This window comes from Oenanthe melanoleuca, chromosome 1A, assembly GCF_029582105.1.
Source record: "Oenanthe melanoleuca isolate GR-GAL-2019-014 chromosome 1A, OMel1.0, whole genome shotgun sequence".
Taxonomy (NCBI): domain Eukaryota; kingdom Metazoa; phylum Chordata; class Aves; order Passeriformes; family Muscicapidae; genus Oenanthe; species Oenanthe melanoleuca.
Genome location: NC_079334.1, coordinates 68,421,972 through 68,438,482, shown reverse-complemented (window position 1 = coordinate 68,438,482; position 16,511 = coordinate 68,421,972). Strand labels below are relative to the sequence as shown.

The window sequence follows — 16,511 nt, the reverse complement described above, 5'->3', positions numbered from 1 at the left end:
GAGGAGTGACATGGGGCACCCCCAGGGCCATTGCTGGGTGCAAGGTGCTCCCAGGCATTTGCTGTTTATCTTTGGCTCCTGGGACAACTGCCACCTGCTCTGACCTGGGCCAAGCTTTACACCACTTTCCTCAGCCAAATTTCAAACCATTTCCCCACCACTGTGGTTTAAGGATCCAGATCACCAAGTGAAAATCTGCATTTTGAGCATTCTCACCCCAAATTGATCCTTTCCTTCCTCTCAGCCAGTGCTGGGGGCTGTGGGATTTTGGCACCTCCTTGCTGGCAGCTGACTCACCACGGTCCCAGCAGGTTCCTGGGACAGGTTTGGCTGGGACTGGGACGGGGACAGCGCGGTCTGACCTTGGCTGGTGGCAGCCAGAGCCTTCCCAGGGCCCTGGGAAAAGGGACAGCTGGAGGGGCCGGGCTGGGGCCACCACCCCATGGGATTTAAGAGGCCCCAGGGCACTGCTGGGATGTGAGACCAGCTCTGACCATGAGGCTCCCCGTGCTCCTGGCTGCCCTGGTGGCAGTGGCCACCTGCACCGAGACCTTTGTTGGGTAGGGGGACTGGGATGGGGCTGGTGGCATTGGGTGGGGATGAGGAGCTGGTTCAGTTTGAGGGGGCACAGGGAGAAGCTCAGGGGGAATCCCTGAGGGGATTAGGCTGGACTAACAGGGCTGGAGCTCGTCCCACATCTCCCAACCCCACAGGCACCAAGTGCTGCGTGTGCTCCCCCAGAGCGATGAGGAGCTGCAGAAGGTGCAGGAGCTGCAGGAGCTGGAGCATCTGCAGGTACTGGCTGTGGAGGTGGATTCTGGGGACACCCCCCAGCCCCCAGCACAGTAGGGATGGGGCTGGATGTAGGAATATGGATGAAAAGCAGGACAGACTGCTGCTGAGGCAGGATCTGACCCTTTGTCTCCATTTTTCTCCACCCAGCTGGATTTCTGGCTGGCTCCCCGTGGGCTTGGGCTGCCCGTGGACATCCGTGTGCCCTTCCCCAGCCTGCAGGCGGTCAAAGCCCACCTGGAGGCTGCTGGGGTCTCCTATTCCATCATGATCGAGGATGTGCAGGTCAGTGGTGGCACAGGGGAGAGGGGGTGCCACCCAGTGGGAATGAGGCTCATCCCAGCCCTGGCTCATCCCCCAGGCCCTGCTGGATGAGGAGAGGATGGAGATGCTCCGCAGCAGCCGCCAGCTGCCGCTCAACACCAACACCTTCAACTACGAGGCCTACCACACCATAGACGAGGTGGGAAAGCACAATGTTGGAGTCAGTGGGTCAGGGGTCTCTGAATTCTTCAGAGAGAAATCAGAGTGAAGGGATTGAATAAGTCTTAGAGTGAGTTCTGATGTTTTTAGTAAGTAAAAGGTCTGGATTCCACAGTACTAGCTTGTGTTCTAGTGAAGGTTGCAAACACACTGATATCTTCAGCAGAGGCTCCAGGCCCACAGCTGTAGACAGTGCTTAGACATAATAGAGCTTTAGTAAGAATATTGCTGACATTTCTTAGACAGAACACGATAGAGTGTATGTGTAGTTCCATAGGTAACCTGGTGTGCTAAGAAACTAGAATTCTAATAGGTTAAAGAATGGTGGTCTGAGTTTGCATCTTAGCTTGTTGGAGAAATCCTATATAACAGTATGGATTGGGAGAGTTGTTGCTTTTAGCCATTGCTGCTTTTAGCCATTCTGGCTTCTAACTATTTGCTTATTGCTGCTGCTTTTGCCATTGCTTGCTATTGCTGTTTGCTGTTGCCTTTTGAGACTGATGTGCTTTGTAATAAGATGTGCTTTGTAATAAATAACCTTTTTAACTATTAGCTGCTTTGCTTATTTAAGATTACCTGACAAGTAAGAGCCTAAGAGCTCCGGAGTTTGGTGCCTAAGAGCACCTGGGGGTCAGAAAGAAGCCCCACATCTGATGCCACAGCACAAGATTTGGGGCATTTTGGTAGGAAATTTGCTCTTGGGAAGAATGTGAGCTAGGAGTGACCCCCACATCCCTCATTCCCAGATCTACAATTTCATGGACATGCTGGTGGCCGAGAACCCCAACCTGGTGAGCAAGCTGGAGATCGGCCGCTCGACTGAGAATCGTCCCCTCTACGTGCTCAAGGTGAGGATTTGGGGATTGTGGAGGAGAAATCTGGGGATTTCCAGAAGGGAAAGTGGTGATGGGGACAAAGCCAACCCTGCTCCTCTCTGCTCTCCCAGTTCAGCACAGGGGGCACGAAGCGCCCGGCCGTGTGGATCGACACCGGGATCCACTCCCGCGAGTGGGTGACACAGGCCAGCGGGGTCTGGTTTGCCAAGAAGGTAAAACACATCCCAAAAGGGCCACCCAGTCCTCTGGTGCTCTCCCAGGAGCTCTGGGATGCAGCTGGGTGATCCCACAGGGAGGACAGGCAGCCCCAAACCTCCGTCCTCTCTAGATTGTCGAGGATCACGCGAATAATGAAGGTGTGGCCTCCATCCTGGAGACCATGGACATCTTCCTGGAGATTGTCACCAACCCAGACGGCTTTGCCTTCACCCAGACCACGGTACTGCCCTGCATTTCCTCCCCCTGCTTCCTACAGCCGTGCTGGGTGGGGCTGGGGAACAGCATTTGGGGTGATGGATCCAATCTGAGGTTCTGGAGAGCTGGGAATTGGCAGCTGGAGAAGGGAAGGATCCAGGGAAAACTTCCAGCACATTCCAGGGCCTGGAGGGGCTCCAGGAGAGCTGGAGAGGGACTGGGGACAAGGGATGGAGGGACAGGACACAGAGAATTGGGAAAGGGGAGATTTGGGAAGGAATTCCTGGCTGGGCTGGAATTGCCAGAGAATCCCTGGAATGTCCAAGGCCAGGCTGGACATTGGGGCTGGGAGCAGCTGGGACAGTGGGAGGGCTGGAACTGGATGATTCTTTTGGGGTGTTTCATACCCCTGAGAGGGCAAAGCCTCCTCATCCATAGGATGGGAAGGGGACAAAGGGGACAGCAGGAGCCCTGGGCACCAGCTGAGGTGACTCTGCCCTTGCAGAACCGCATGTGGCGCAAGACCAGGTCCAAGTACTCGGGCAACCTCTGCGTGGGAGTGGACCCCAACCGCAACTGGGACGCAGGTTTTGGAGGTCAGAGCTGTCCCCTTCAGCTGGAGAGTGGAAACGCTCCCCAGGGGCGAGGCTCCAAAGCTGTTTCTGGCTCCAAGATCCATTGATGTCCCCTTGGGAAGAGGTGGGATTTGAGGGTTTGGGTTCCACTTTGATGTCCCCCAGTGACAAATCAAAGTCACCACACAAATCTCTAGGAGGAGCCCCAAGAACATTCCTTGAGGAACTGAGGGGTGAGAAAAACCCCAAATTCCCACTGTGTTCTCACCAGCCTTTTGTCCACAGAGGCTGGAGCCAGCTCCAGCTCCTGCTCAGAGACGTACCACGGACCCTACGCCAACTCGGAGCCCGAGGTGAAATCCATCGTGGATTTTGTCAAGAGCCATGGCAACATCAAGGCTTTTGTGTCCATCCACAGCTACTCCCAGCTCCTGCTCTACCCCTATGGCTACACCTACACTGCAGTGCCAGACCAGCAGGAACTGGTGAGACCCCTGTGCTTTGAGGGGTTGGATTCTGACATCTTTCTGTACCCCAAAAAAGCTGTGTCCCACAGGTTTTTCATTTCTTTGGCTCATTTTTCTCTTTTGTCTGTATTCCCAGCATGAGGTTTCTGCCAAGGCTGTGGCAGCTCTGTCCTCTCTGTATGGCACCCAGTACAAGTATGGCAGCATCATCACCACCATCTGTAAGTGCAAAAAAAATCCCAAACCCATCCCTCACACCAATACCCCACAGAATTCCTGTCCAAAGACATCAAGGCTCTGAACCCCTGCTGTTTTTGACTCCCTCAGACAGAGCTAGTGGAGGAACCATTGACTGGACCTACAACCAGGGGATTAAATATTCCTTCACCTTTGAGCTGAGGGACACGGGGCGTTACGGGTTCCTGCTGCCCGCCAAACAAATCGTTCCCACTGCTGAGGAGACCTGGCTGGCACTGAAGGTCATCATGGAGCACACCAGGGACAACTTGTACTGAGCTGCAGCAGCTGGAGAGGAGGAAGAAGGCAAGCAATGAATAAATAAATGGCAAGAAGGATGAGAAAAGCCTTGTGGTTGTTCTCTCTTTTTCTGAAATCGGGTGGAAAAGTCATTTCGGAGCTGGAGTTGGTGCCAGGACAAGCAGGGTGTGCTGGGGCAGTGGTGTGGAAAAGGAATTAATGGAAAGGGTATGAAAATAGCAAGGACAAAAAGGAAGGAAGGTGGTGGTTTTGCTTTTGCTCTGGCAGAGGATGGAAAGGGAATTGGGGTCTGGGACATGAGGTCAGCAGGATTTATTGGGGATCCAGGAGAGCTGGAGAGGGACTGGGGACAAGGGATGGAGGGACAGGGTACAGGGAATGGCTTCAGATTGGAAAAGGGAAGATTTGGGAAGGAATTCCTGGCTGGAATGGAATTGCCAGAGCAGCTGTGGCTGCCCCTGGATCCCTGGAATGTCCAAGGCCAGGCTGGAGCACCCTGAGATAAGTGAAGGTGTCCAAGAGTTGGAATTTGCTGGGCTTTAAGGTCCCTTCCCACCCAAACCTTTCTGGTTTTGGGATCTCTCCTCACCTGCTGCCATCCCTAGGGAATGGGGAGCTGAGCACTCCCAGCTTTTCCAGGCTCTCCACAGCTCTCAAAGCTGCAAAACAAAAAGTCACCCGAGCAGATGCTGTATTTTATATTTTATTAAATTAAACAATTTAACCTCTCAGCCTCTGCCGAGTTTGACTCTGCTCCAAACAACACCAAGAGTCCAAATCCACACAAATCCATCGAGATGGTGGGAAAGTACATCCAGTCCTTGCTTTGATTCCTTGGATTTGGAGGATTTCAAACAGCTCAGGCCAGTTTTGTTTTGCCAGGAGGTTTTCACGCAGCACAGAGCAGCCAGGGATTCTGGATCTGTCTCCCACAGCTGGATAGCAAAATCAGGATTTTAGCCAATGCAATGACAATTCCAAGAGCTCATGGAGCTGGAAAAATCTACTCCCACAGCAGCAGGGCCTTATCAGACTGATCCTGCCAGTCCTGCAATCAGCATTGTCTGATTTCACACTCAGAGACACAATAAATGACAAACGTGCTCAGAGATGTGGAGTCCTAAGGTGCCAAACTGGAAATTATGTGCCATTTCTCCTACTTTTTGTCTTTTCACCAGAATGATCCCCAAATCATCAGTGAGTTTTGGGATGTGTTGAAGATTGTCAGCTTCCAAAAGGGGGAAAAAAACACTGAATCCAGAAATACACACAAACCCCACAAGACCACGATAAACAAAGCAGGAGCAGGCACAGCAGTGCCAGACAGAAAAACTGGAAAGCAGAATCTGTCCAAAATCACCTCCAAAGTGTCCCAGATCAGGAAAATCAGAGGATTCCCAGGTTATCCAGAAGCACCAATTTGAAGAAAACTGTGCTACTCATTTTCCAGAAAACCTTCACCCTGTTCAGCTCCACATTCCAGGTCCCTGCTGGGTTTTAGGGATCCTGGTGAGGCAATAGCAGCAAATTTTCCTTCAGCCACCCTAAAGAAGCTTCTAAAAAACCTCTGGCAAAGGAGTCACTGGGAAAAAAAAATTCCAGTTATTCTCCTCCAGTTCATCTTGAAAAAGACACAATTATTCACAAAGTGTCCACAAGCAAGCACGACTCACAGCACCAATAAAAAACATCTTCATTACAAATACTTCTGTTCATTATCATAATTTATTTTAAAAAAACCACAAAAAACCCTTCCAGGATTTTCTCTCACTTTTGGCAAGATGCTGAATGCCTTTATCTCTGCTAAAACCACCAAAGTTTGTCTGTGAGCACAATCTGTGGCCTCTTCACTCTCACAGCTCCAGGCACAGCCTGGGAATGCTACAGACACAAAATTCTTCAGCTGGACTAAAAACATTGTGGAACAGTTTCTACTGGTCCCAGTTTTCTCCCTCCCCTACAAAACCAGTTCTATCTCCTCTGTCCTGCCCTGCTCCTCAAGTGATCATGTAGGAAACATCATTGCACTGCCCAGCCTTACCCCAGCTGCCAATTCTCACCATGGCTGCTTTTCCCTGCCGATTCCTAAAACCACAAAGGGGCTGCACTGCCCAGCATTCCCAAAAACCTGGATTACTCCTTTATTTCCACGGCCTGTTCTGGATGCTGGTCCTGCTTTGGGAGCGGCTGCTCAGGGATCCCAGGGTGCCAGCAGTGCTGGGGTGGCTCCTCACAGATGAGAGTCTGGAATTGTGGCCTGAACCACCCTGGGTAAGGCGGCCTGTGGGACAAAAAAAATACCCCAAAATCAGAAATTGGCTGTGCATAAAGTGTGGCTGCCCCATCCCTGGACTGTGTTGGGTTGATGTGGCCAGCAATGTGAATTCTGTCCCCATCTGTTAACCCAGCTGGGGCAGTGACCCTGATCTCCTGGCACACATTATCTGCTCATGGGCCAACTTTAAACCAGCTGGGCAATCATCTTTATCTTTCCCACAGCCCATCCTCCCTCCAGGAGATATCTCCTGTTAATGGCCAGTGAGTCCCAGGGCATGACTGATAAAATTCCATCATCCCACTGGGAGATGCTCCAGCCAGGGGAGGAGCCAAGCCTTTCCTACCCAGATAAAAACTGACATTTTGGACACCAAGGAACCTTCTTCCCACTGCATTCCAGAGGAAAACCAGACCTTTGCACATCATCCCTGCACCTTCAGAGGAAACTGCACCTTCTCCAGGAGCACTGCTCCAGCTGAACCACATCTGCCACTGCAGGAGGATGCAGCCACCATTGAATGGGACTGTGCCAACACCCTGACTGACTGACGGGTGTCAGCTTGGATTCTGACTCTGGCAGGGTTTGGGATTGTTCTGTGTAATACTGCATTTCTATTTTAATGTTCCTAGTAAAGAACTGTTATTCCTAATTCCCATCTCTCTGCCTGAGAGCCCCTTAATTTCAAAATGATAATAATTTGGAGGGAGGGGGTTTACATTCTCCATTTCAAAGAGAAGCTTCTGCCTTTCTTGGCAGATACCTGTCCTTCACACCAGGAGTGTCCAAAGCCAGGATGGATGGGTTTGGAGCAGCCTGGGATAGGTGAAAGTGTCCCTGCCCATGGAGTTTTAAGGTGTCTTCCCGCTCAACCATTCCATGATTCCACAATGAGGTTGAAGCACATTCTGACAATGCCTTAGAATTTTAGCTTTTATATTTTCCAAATGCATGATTCTAATTTCCATATAAAGTGTTAGTTAACTTCATCTGCCCTTAATTAAATATATTTAATTCTATCAAAGGCCTTTCATTAAATATATCCCCATTTATAATTTTAACTTTGTCTGCCCTCTGTTTCTAGGCAAGCCCAAGAAGGCATCACTGGACTCTTACTGGCAGTGTCTGAAGGAATCTGCTCCTCAGCCAAGTAATGCCTTAACTTCTGCAGATCATCAGCAGAAAACCTCCATTTGTTCTCTGCAGGGGTGGGGGGCAGCCTGGGAGCTGTTTTCCTGCGGGCAGTGCCCGTGGGAGCTGGCACCTGGCAGGACACGGGCAGGGTGCCCGTGATCAAACCCTCTGGGATCTTCTGGGCCAGCACCTTGAGGCCTGCAGGGACACAGAGCAGCTGTTATTGCAGCTGGAGGGGTCAAGAGGGAGCAGTTTGGGGGAGGAGCATGGAGAGGGAGGTACAAAAAGTTTGGATGGAGAGACGTGGGAATTCTGTCCCCCTGTGCTGGGCTCAGGTGAGATCCCACATGGAATCCAACTCTGGGAATAAGAGCAGGAGGATGTGGAGCTGCTGAAGGGGTGGCACTGGAACTGCTTCCAGCACATTCCAGGGCTCCAGGAGGGGCTCCAGGAGAGCTGGAGAGGGACTGGGGACAAGGGATGGAGGGACAGGACACAGGGAATGGCCTCAGACTGGGAAAGGGGAGATTGGGGTGGGATCTTGCAAAGGAATTCCTTGCTGGCCTGGAATTCCCAGAGAATCCCTGGAATGTCCAAGGCCAGCTGGACAGGGCTGGGAGCAATCTGGGAATGCTGGAACTGGACAATTCTCCAATTTCCTTCCAACCCAAACCATCCCACGATTCCACAACCCAGATCTTTCCCACCTCCAGCTGCTCCCCACCCTCCTTTTCCCCAGGAGGGTTTTGGGGATCTCTCCCAGCCCCACCTACCCCCAGAGAGCATGAAGAGGTTCTCAAAGCCCCTCTCACACATGGTGGTGGCTGCCTGGCTCGCCAGGCGCTCGTCGTTGTCGTACACGATGATGATTTTCCCATGGGCATTTTTCTGCCATGGCAACTGTTAAGGAGTCACTGCTGAACTTAAAAAGAAGATATTGAAACATTTTAGGAAGAAAAAGAGATAATTTGGGAAGGACTGGAGAGGGAAAGGCTCCATACTTGGCTTGCCAGCATCCAGCAGGAATGTTCTCCCTGTGGAATTCTCAGTGGGACAGACACAGCTGAATTCCCACTGGATCCAGCATTGCTTGAAGACTGGGAATTGTGACAGCCTCCTTGTTTACAACCTCCTCTGAGAATCAACAGCCTGGGAATGAGCAGCCTAATCCCACTTAATAATCCTCTGTCTGTCCCCAATCCCATCAAGGTGCTGACAGGAAGCCAAAGGATTTGATGGATGCATCAGTGCCCAAGTCTGGCTTGGCCTTCCAGCAGCCAAAATCCTGGGAAATGCCAAATCCAGGAGTCAGAAGGAGCTTTGAGGAAGCAGAATTCAGCACCTGATGGAGGCAGAGGAGCTGGAACTCCACCTCCTGTCCCACCTTTTTTTGAGATCCCTAATTCTACTTGGATAAGCTCCAGCTGATTTTGGGAGCCCCCACCAACATCCCCTCATGTTTCCATGGAAAGGATACATATTCCAGAATATTATTTGTGTATGGATTCATGGTTCTGGATAAGGTTGCAATAGGGTAGGAATAAGCTGCAAAAGGAAAAAAAAAGGGGAAAGTCATCCAGAGGTTGAACACCAACAGCCTGGGATACAACAGCCTTGAGAACCCACTGAGGATGGGACTGAATCAGCTCAGGGCCCTCATCCCTTCCCAGGCAGGAGGGATGTGCTGGGTGAGCACTGAGAACACCCACTGATGTCCCAGCTGGGGATAAAATGCAGCTGAAATCCATGCCCAGGTGCCTGTGGCATTGTGGCTGCTTGTTGGAAACAGAGAATTTTAGATTTTCTGTGCTGACAGGCACTGACCCCTAAGAAAACACAGCTTTTGACCTGAGGCTGGGGAAAGCTTCTAAAATTAAATGACAGAACTGGGATTATGTGTGTGTAGTTTGAATAGAAGTGTGTGATATCACAGGGTGGAAAACTTAGAATTTAAGATTTTATAATACAGTAATATACAGAGAGCAAGATGGAGATTTTGACCTTCTTCTTCATGGTCAAGGTGAGATTTTGTAACTGGACAGAAAAATTCACATTTCAGACCACAGGTGGTTGATTATTGGGTTGAAAGTAAAAATCATTTAGGTGTCATTTCTTAACTGGACAATTTGTCCTTAAAAGACTTTGTGGAGAGAGAGAGACACACATCTCCATTTTTAGTTTGTTAGCTTGAAGTGCTGTAGCACTCACTGTAACATAGATAAAAATTAATGAACATCTGAGACAAGAACTAATGAAAATCTGAGATAAGATCTAATGAACATCAGAGTCCGAACTAGAAATACTGTCTCGAGTATTTAATCCCAACCTTGGCAAAAACAAAATAAAAATAAAAATAATAAATTAAAAAATAAAAATAAATAAAAATTAACTAAAAAGTAAAAATAATTAAAAAAAAATTAAAATAATAAAAATAAAAATAAAAAGCAATGTTTTCTCACCCCCCACGATGTGGCACTGCTCGTAGGCGTCGCGGTCCCGCACGTCCAGCAGCAGGAAGGGGCAGTCAGGGTAAGGCCTCTCCCTGGCCTGGCTGTCCTCTCTCCTTGGAGAATCCTTCTCAATGTCCAGCTCCCCAACCCCACTGATCACACTGCAAAGGGAACTGCAGGTTAAGGAATGTTTTTGTGTCTCTCCATCAGCTCCAAGGTTGGGATAAAGATTCTTCTTCCAGCACTATCCTGGGATCCCTTCATGTGGTGGGTTTGGAATTGTTCTCAATCCCAGAATGGTTTGGGTGGGAAGGGGCCTAAAAGATCTCATTTCACCCCCAGCCATGGGCAGGGACACCTCCCACTGTCCCAGGCTGCTCCAAGCCCTGTCCAACCTTGGACACTTCCAGGGATCCAGGGGCAGCCCCATTTTTCCTGGGAATGGGTATGGGTATTCTATTCTATTCTATTCTATTCTATTCTATTCTATTCTATTCTATTCTATTCTATTCTATTCTATTCTATTCTATTCTATTCTATTCTATTCTATTCTATTCTATTCTATTCTATTCTATTCTATTCTATTCCTATTTCTATTCTATTCCTATTTCTATTCTATTCCATTCCATTCCCAGCCAGGAATTCCTTCCCAATATCCCTGTGTCACTTTGAGGCCATTCCCTGTGTCCTGTCCCCCACATCCATACAATAACAAAAGCATCACCAACAGGAATGCACTGAGTTGACCACAGCACTGTGTTATCCCCAGAATTCTGCAATGTGCCATCCCAAAAACACATTTCCTTGTCAGACCATCATCAGGTAACAATGTTGTGTTGCTGCCTCCACCCAAACCCAACAGGAAATCCTGCCAATCCTCTCCCTCTCACCTACAAACCCAGCCTTTAACAATGAGAAATCCAGCAGAAAACCACTTAGCAGCAATTTAAAAAACCAGCAGCTGGGCTCAAAGAATCAGCTGCTAAGACAAGACAGGAAGAAAATGAAGTTTTTTTGAGGCACCTCTGCAGGGTGGAGCGTGTGGATTCCCCAGCTCCAGAGTTGTTCAGGAACAGGACAGGGCTGGGTGTCCCCTCAGGGCTCCCTTTGCCATTTGTCCCCTCTGCACTGTCACCTGCAGCATCAGCATCTGGGGAGAGAAGAGGGCAGAGGAGTTAAGGAGCTGCAGGAGGTAAACAAGCAGGTTTTAAGGGCAGCTTCTATTCTTGGAAAGAAAAGTGTGACAGCTTTATCTTCATCCTCTTAACAAAGAGAATTTACCCAGAGCTTCCTATTTAAAATAATAAAGAGAATTTATCCAGAGCCTCTTATTTAAAATAAGAGAATTTATCCAGAGCCTCCTATTTAAAATAATAAAGATAATTTACCCAGAGCCTGATATTTGAAATAATAAAGAGCCAACAGATTTTTTAGGGCTTGACATCTCATTTGAAAAAGTCAATAAAATAGAATTTTTGTTGTGGGTGATGTTACTACAAATCTGTCAGCATGAGGATTTTCCTACCTGAAAACACTTGGGGTTTTTTTTAGGAGTGTTTCTATTGCCTGCCTGGTGAAATTTTATTTTTCCTCCCTTGGCAGTGACCCCCAGCTCTTCCCTTTTTCCCTTTTGTCACCTGGCAGCCTGTGCAGCTCCTCATTTGTCACTTCTAAGGTTTCATTGGACAGAGAGGCGACCTGGAGAACCTGCAGGGCACAAAACCACAGAGACACTGATCCCCAGACCACAGCAGGATCAGCTCCAGGAAAACAATCCAGGGGAAAAAAAATCCCAAGTTTGTAGAATCCAACATCTCCAAGTTTAACCTTTCCTTTCCTTCCCTCCTCAGAAGACAATTTGGGGTTTTTTTTTCCTAGTTTGAAGCAGTTTTCTTGAAATATCTCTGTTTCCTGATCAATTTTTCACTTATTTAAATATTATGATTCACTGCTTTTAAATAAAATAATCACAGAAAGCCTTGAAATCCCAACTGCCCACCTTCTGCAGTTAAACCTGGGCTCAGGGAGGGCTTCAGGCTGTGACAGCTTGACACAAAAATTCACATTTAGTGCTGTTTTACACAGCTTTTTTCTCTTGCAAGATGCTTGAAGATCCTTTTAAGTTAATGGACAAATAAAATAAGGAATAAATTTAAAATATGGAGTCACCACAAACTTTAATTTGTAATTAAAGGCATTTGGCCACTGTGCAAATGAATGATTTGGTTTTCTTAAAGGCAGAGAGAAGCCAAGACAGAATAATTACAACTAAAGCTAAATAATTAGAGAGGAATTTTTATTCTAGGAAAATTTTTTTCTGCTCTTGGAAGATTTTGGAGGGCAGAGAAGGGATCTGTACATACCAATTGAGCAAAAGTTGTCACCTTCAGCCTTTTAAACAGCTCATCCTTTTTATACCTGTAATCTTCAAAAACAAAACAAGGGACAATGTAAATTTTCAGTTTATTCCCAGGTTTTTTTAGGCACCAGGTCATGGCTTAAACCCAGCAGCCAGGCAGGAATTCAGGTTTGTGCTGAAGGATGAGAGCAGCAAACCTGGAGATTTTGTAAAATGCCAGTTATAAAGAGAGGGTTTGATTAACAGTTATAAAGAGAAATTTTAATTAATACCAGTTACAAAGAGAGATCTTGTCCAGGTATGATGAAGTGGAGGAGGCAGATTTAATTGCTTTTAGACTCAAATATGAATTTATGTTTTCCATGGTGCTGGGGCAGGAAGCAGTTCAGGAATTTTCCCCTTTCCCTGCAGAGTTTTGGAGTCACAAACTCCTTAAACCAAAAGATCCATTTACCTTAATTTTTAATTTGCATAAATTACAGCAGAACCATGTATTTGCCAATACCAAGCAACTCAGGTTGCACCTTAATTTAAAAAAATCCAAGATTTTATACTTTATCAGACAATTAAATTCTGATTTCTTTAATATGGATCTCTCAAGAAACAGAGAGCTGACACAAGAAACTGGACTAATTGAGTCTTAATGGGTAATTAACACAAGAAACTGGACTAATTGAATCCTAATCCTGAAAACAAGCTTAGGGAGGAAGAAAACTGAGCAGGGCTGTTGGCAAAGATCCAGAGCAGAGATTCCCAGAGCCAAGAGATAGGAGCTGATCCCATCCAGATCCTGGAGGTGCAGAGGAAGGGAAAAACCTCCTGGAGACAAAAACCTGGAATGAAAGAAAAACCTCCTGGAGTGAAAGAAAAGGTGTGAAGAGGGAGGGAGAAACCAGGATGGGTATCAGGAGGAACATCTTGCTATGGAATAATCTCTCCTGTCCTTTGGGAAATGCAGGGCTGGTCCCTCTCCAGAACAATGGAGCACAGGATCTTTGGCAAATCCACTCAGTTCAAGGATTTTAAATCCTCTAAAACCATCTGTTGAATGCTCCTTTAGCTCAGGGGAGATGAGGGAGAAGGGGGAAGGGTTCCTGAGCACATTCCTGCAGTCACCTCACCAAAAAAAAAAAAATTCCCCGTGGGACTGGTTTATGGAAATTCTCAAGCTGTGTTTAGAGAGCCATGAGAATGCTGGAGGCCAAGATATTCAGAGTTCCTAAATTCTCATCCTACACTAAATAATTTAGATTAGGCTGCAAAACAAGCACCTCACAAGTTGTCCTAGAAAAAAAAGAAGCCCTTCCAAAATATTCACATTCAAACCATGGGGCTGAAAGCACAGGAGGTGAAAAAACAGGATTGGAGGATGAGGTGCAGAAATTGAATTTCAGGATGTCAGTCAACTGGGAAATAATCCTCGTGGTTCTTGCAAAACCACCTGGGTTCAAGCTGAGGTTGTTAAATCCCCCTTTAACTCCAAAAAAATCCAGCAACAATTATCTCCTGTAATTATTTCCCTTTTCACCTGCTCAAGGATTAAAATTGCCCAGCCAAGAGCCTTTCTGTCATGGCAAATAAACTTCATTTAGAAGGAGAAATAAAAGCAGCAAAGCTTGGGAAGTGCTGGATGGATAAAAACAGTGGTGAGGCAGAACTGCTGTCAAAAAATGGGATGGCTCCTTCCCACCTCAAATCAGGATTTTTTATCCCAAAAAAACCCTCTTTGCCCTAGATCTTGTCTTTACCACCCAAAATTCCATCCCAGAGAGCTCAGAATTGCTGCTCCCAGCTCCAAAACCAGCCCCACGTACCCGGCCCGGTCCTGGCGGATCCGTTGGAATTTTCTGACATGGTTCTGCTTGGAATGATTCTGTTTTCCAAGGATGGGCTTTGGAGAGGAGGGAAATGAGCAGAGAGAGGGAAGAGACTCCTGTGTGTCCTCAAGTCAATCCTCCAAAGGATGGATCATGGTGGGTGCAGCTCTTTAATTTTTGATGGCGTGGATTTAAATCTCTCTCGGGTTACATAAGGGACAGAGAGGTGCCTGTGCTGGGGATTTCAATCTGCATCCAAAGGGTGTCATCTATCCCTGAGAAACCAAGGGGGACAAGTTTCCTCCACTCCCTGGGAACACAACGTGGCCATTCAGCACAGAATGAGAAAAGTTCCTCCCTCCCAATAAAAAAAAAAAAAAAAAGAGGGAATAAAAGAAGTGCATGGAACAGATCCGTGGTGAGATTGGAAACCCACCTGAGGCACAGAAAAAAAAAAAAAAAAAAATCAAGATTTTCAACAGAAATAAAAAGCAAAGCAGTGTCCAGCACTGAAATCTCAGTCAACAGAGCATTTTGGAAAGCTCAAGGTCATTCCTCTTTTCATTTTCCTCCCAAAAGACCTGCAGTGTTTGGGAAAAAAAAAACCCAACCCAACAAACAAACCACAAACAAAAGCCTGTTTTGCACAAATAAATTCCCGTGACCTGCCTCACAAAGTGGGGCTGAGAACTAAACCTGAAGGTTTCAAACCTTAATTAATCCTCATTAATGGAGGTTTCTGTTCAATTCAGGTTTTTTTGTTTGCCTCTATAAATGGAGCTTTGAGGTGGAAGAGTTTTCTTGGCTCCTTGTGTGAGAATAGTCTGGGAATAAAGTCATAAATCATTGGTTTTATTGGGGAAAAAATATTTGAAAAGCCTGGTTTTGGTGAGAAAAATAGAGAAATAAAAATAATTTAGGACTTCATTAGCCTGAACAACCTAAAGTTTCCAAAATACCAGAGTTTAGTGCTGGTGAAATCTATGGAAACACAAGGAATGAACTTGGTTTTTTCCTGTCTTGGAGTATTGATAGAAATCTAAATTGATAGGAATTTAAATTAAATAAAGATAACAGATAAATTGATAGGAATTTAAGTTATATAAAGATAAAAGAGCTGAAGTTGTGACCGAAAAGTGAAATAAAGTCTCAGAAATGATCCATTAATCTTCCCAGATGAGTCTAGCCTGGATTTCTTAGCTCAGAGAACTTCCAATAACAAAATCCAATAACAAAACTGCACAAAGAAGGATCTGGAAGATTTCCTGCTCGGATTCTTAAATTAAATCTGTGGAGATTTCCAAGGAAAACCTGCTGGAATTCATCTCCTGCTCTTTGAGTTTTGAACCATCCCCAGGTACTCACTTCTTTTGATCTCTTCCAATTTTTCCATGTATTTTGACAAACTATTTCCTGTAACAACAACAAAAAAAATCAATTTATTACAATTATTTATTTCAATAAGTCCATGGACAGGAATTCCAAGATCAGTAATTTCTATGGAAACCACCACAACAGTGCTGACCCAGTTTAAATCTATTTAACTTCCAAATTCTTTTTTAAAAAAAGTAGAAAAAAATAAACAAATTTTAAGACAACAGAAGTTAAGCATGTGGTCATCTACACATAGAGCATTTAATCTCAATTTTCAGAGGGTGAACACTGGTGTGTGAAGATAAATATACATAAATATATTTAAAAATATATAAATACACATAAATATGTATAAATCGTGCTTGTTTAAATTCCAGCTTTGAAGGAAAATTTTTAGGAAATTTTTATAAGCTGCAAACATTTGGTGAGACAAATCATAAGCACAATAAGGATTCTGCAGTGATAGGATAAATTAGCTCAGGGCAGAGGTAATTAAGATATTAATTATATTTTTTCTGTCATCCTACAGCCATTTTGGGTGGTTTTACCCCACAATAATTTCACTTACCAGTATCCAGACGAGTTTTTATATGTTGATACTTGGGATTCGAGGGGATTCGCCGGGTGAGAAGCTGTTTCAAAACCAAAAGACGAGAAGGCAAAATTTTAAAAAATAAAATTAAAAAAAAAAAGCGCAGAAAAATGATCAGAAAATGCGATTTGAAGGGGTCTTGAATCCCCATCTGGCTATTAAACCCCGCTGATTGAAAGCCTCAAAAGGAGAATTTCTCCTCACGCGGAGCTCTCCCAGCTCCGGGAGCTGCACCAACCATCCCCCCCGGCTCTGCCCCGTGGTTCCCGGAGGATGTTCAGAAGGAAAAGCCCCTCACGGCACCTGAGGGTCGCCGAAGCCGCCCCGAGCCGACATCTCCCCTCACGGCGGCCGGCCCGCTCCGCCCGTCCCTCACGCGCCCACCCCGCAACTACGCCCGCCGCCATTGGCCGCCCCCCGCGGCCTCAGCCAATCAGAGGCGGCG

The 16,511-nt window shown here is 46.5% G+C and overlaps 2 protein-coding genes across 4 annotated transcripts; one reads left to right on the top strand and one right to left on the bottom strand.

Annotated features, from left to right (window-relative positions):
• The first annotated feature begins 459 nt into the window (after positions 1-459).
• On the top strand, positions 460-4,150 carry LOC130248511 (carboxypeptidase A1-like). The gene is made up of 11 exons (XM_056482309.1): positions 460-560; positions 714-795; positions 943-1,077; positions 1,154-1,255; positions 2,022-2,123; positions 2,222-2,323; positions 2,440-2,550; positions 3,031-3,121; positions 3,386-3,585; positions 3,704-3,788; positions 3,895-4,150. The coding sequence occupies exons 1-11, from the start codon at positions 496-498 to the stop codon at positions 4,080-4,082; spliced, it is 1,263 nt and encodes a 420-aa protein (XP_056338284.1). The 5' UTR covers positions 460-495; the 3' UTR covers positions 4,083-4,150.
• Positions 4,151-4,755: 605 nt separating this feature from the next.
• On the bottom strand, positions 4,756-16,493 carry CEP41 (centrosomal protein 41). Of its 3 annotated transcripts, none has more exons than XM_056482305.1 (12): positions 16,370-16,474; positions 16,043-16,106; positions 15,466-15,513; positions 12,288-12,349; positions 11,562-11,631; positions 10,948-11,074; positions 9,934-10,097; positions 8,952-9,019; positions 8,248-8,362; positions 7,457-7,672; positions 6,194-6,346; positions 4,756-5,000 (listed from the first exon to the last, which is right to left on the bottom strand). In XM_056482305.1, the coding sequence occupies exons 1-11, from the start codon at positions 16,400-16,402 to the stop codon at positions 6,207-6,209; spliced, it is 1,107 nt and encodes a 368-aa protein (XP_056338280.1). In that variant the 5' UTR covers positions 16,403-16,474; the 3' UTR covers positions 4,756-5,000; positions 6,194-6,206. The 3 variants fall into 3 exon arrangements, with proteins under 3 accessions (XP_056338280.1, XP_056338282.1, XP_056338279.1); XM_056482307.1 differs by having other exon boundaries at positions 9,934-10,085; XM_056482304.1 differs by having other exon boundaries at positions 4,756-6,346; positions 16,370-16,493.
• Positions 16,494-16,511: the final 18 nt, after the last annotated feature.

Bases quoted from the DNA above. Each gene is read 5' to 3' on its own strand.
- LOC130248511 (XM_056482309.1), top strand. From the start codon at position 496: ATGAGGCTCCCCGTGCTCCTGGCTGCCCTGGTGGCAGTGGCCACCTGC. The intron at 2,124-2,221 runs GTGAGGATTTGG...CTGCTCTCCCAG, and splicing joins GTCCCCTCTACGTGCTCAAG to TTCAGCACAGGGGGCACGAA. The intron at 3,586-3,703 runs GTGAGACCCCTG...CTGTATTCCCAG, and splicing joins TGCCAGACCAGCAGGAACTG to CATGAGGTTTCTGCCAAGGC.
- CEP41 (XM_056482304.1), bottom strand. From the start codon at position 16,402: ATGTCGGCTCGGGGCGGCTTCGGCGACCCTCAG. The intron at 11,075-11,561 runs GTGACAAAAGGG...TTCTCTCCCCAG, and splicing joins GGAGCTGCACAGGCTGCCAG to ATGCTGATGCTGCAGGTGAC. The intron at 10,098-10,947 runs GTGCCTCAAAAA...CTTAACCTGCAG, and splicing joins ACACGCTCCACCCTGCAGAG to TTCCCTTTGCAGTGTGATCA.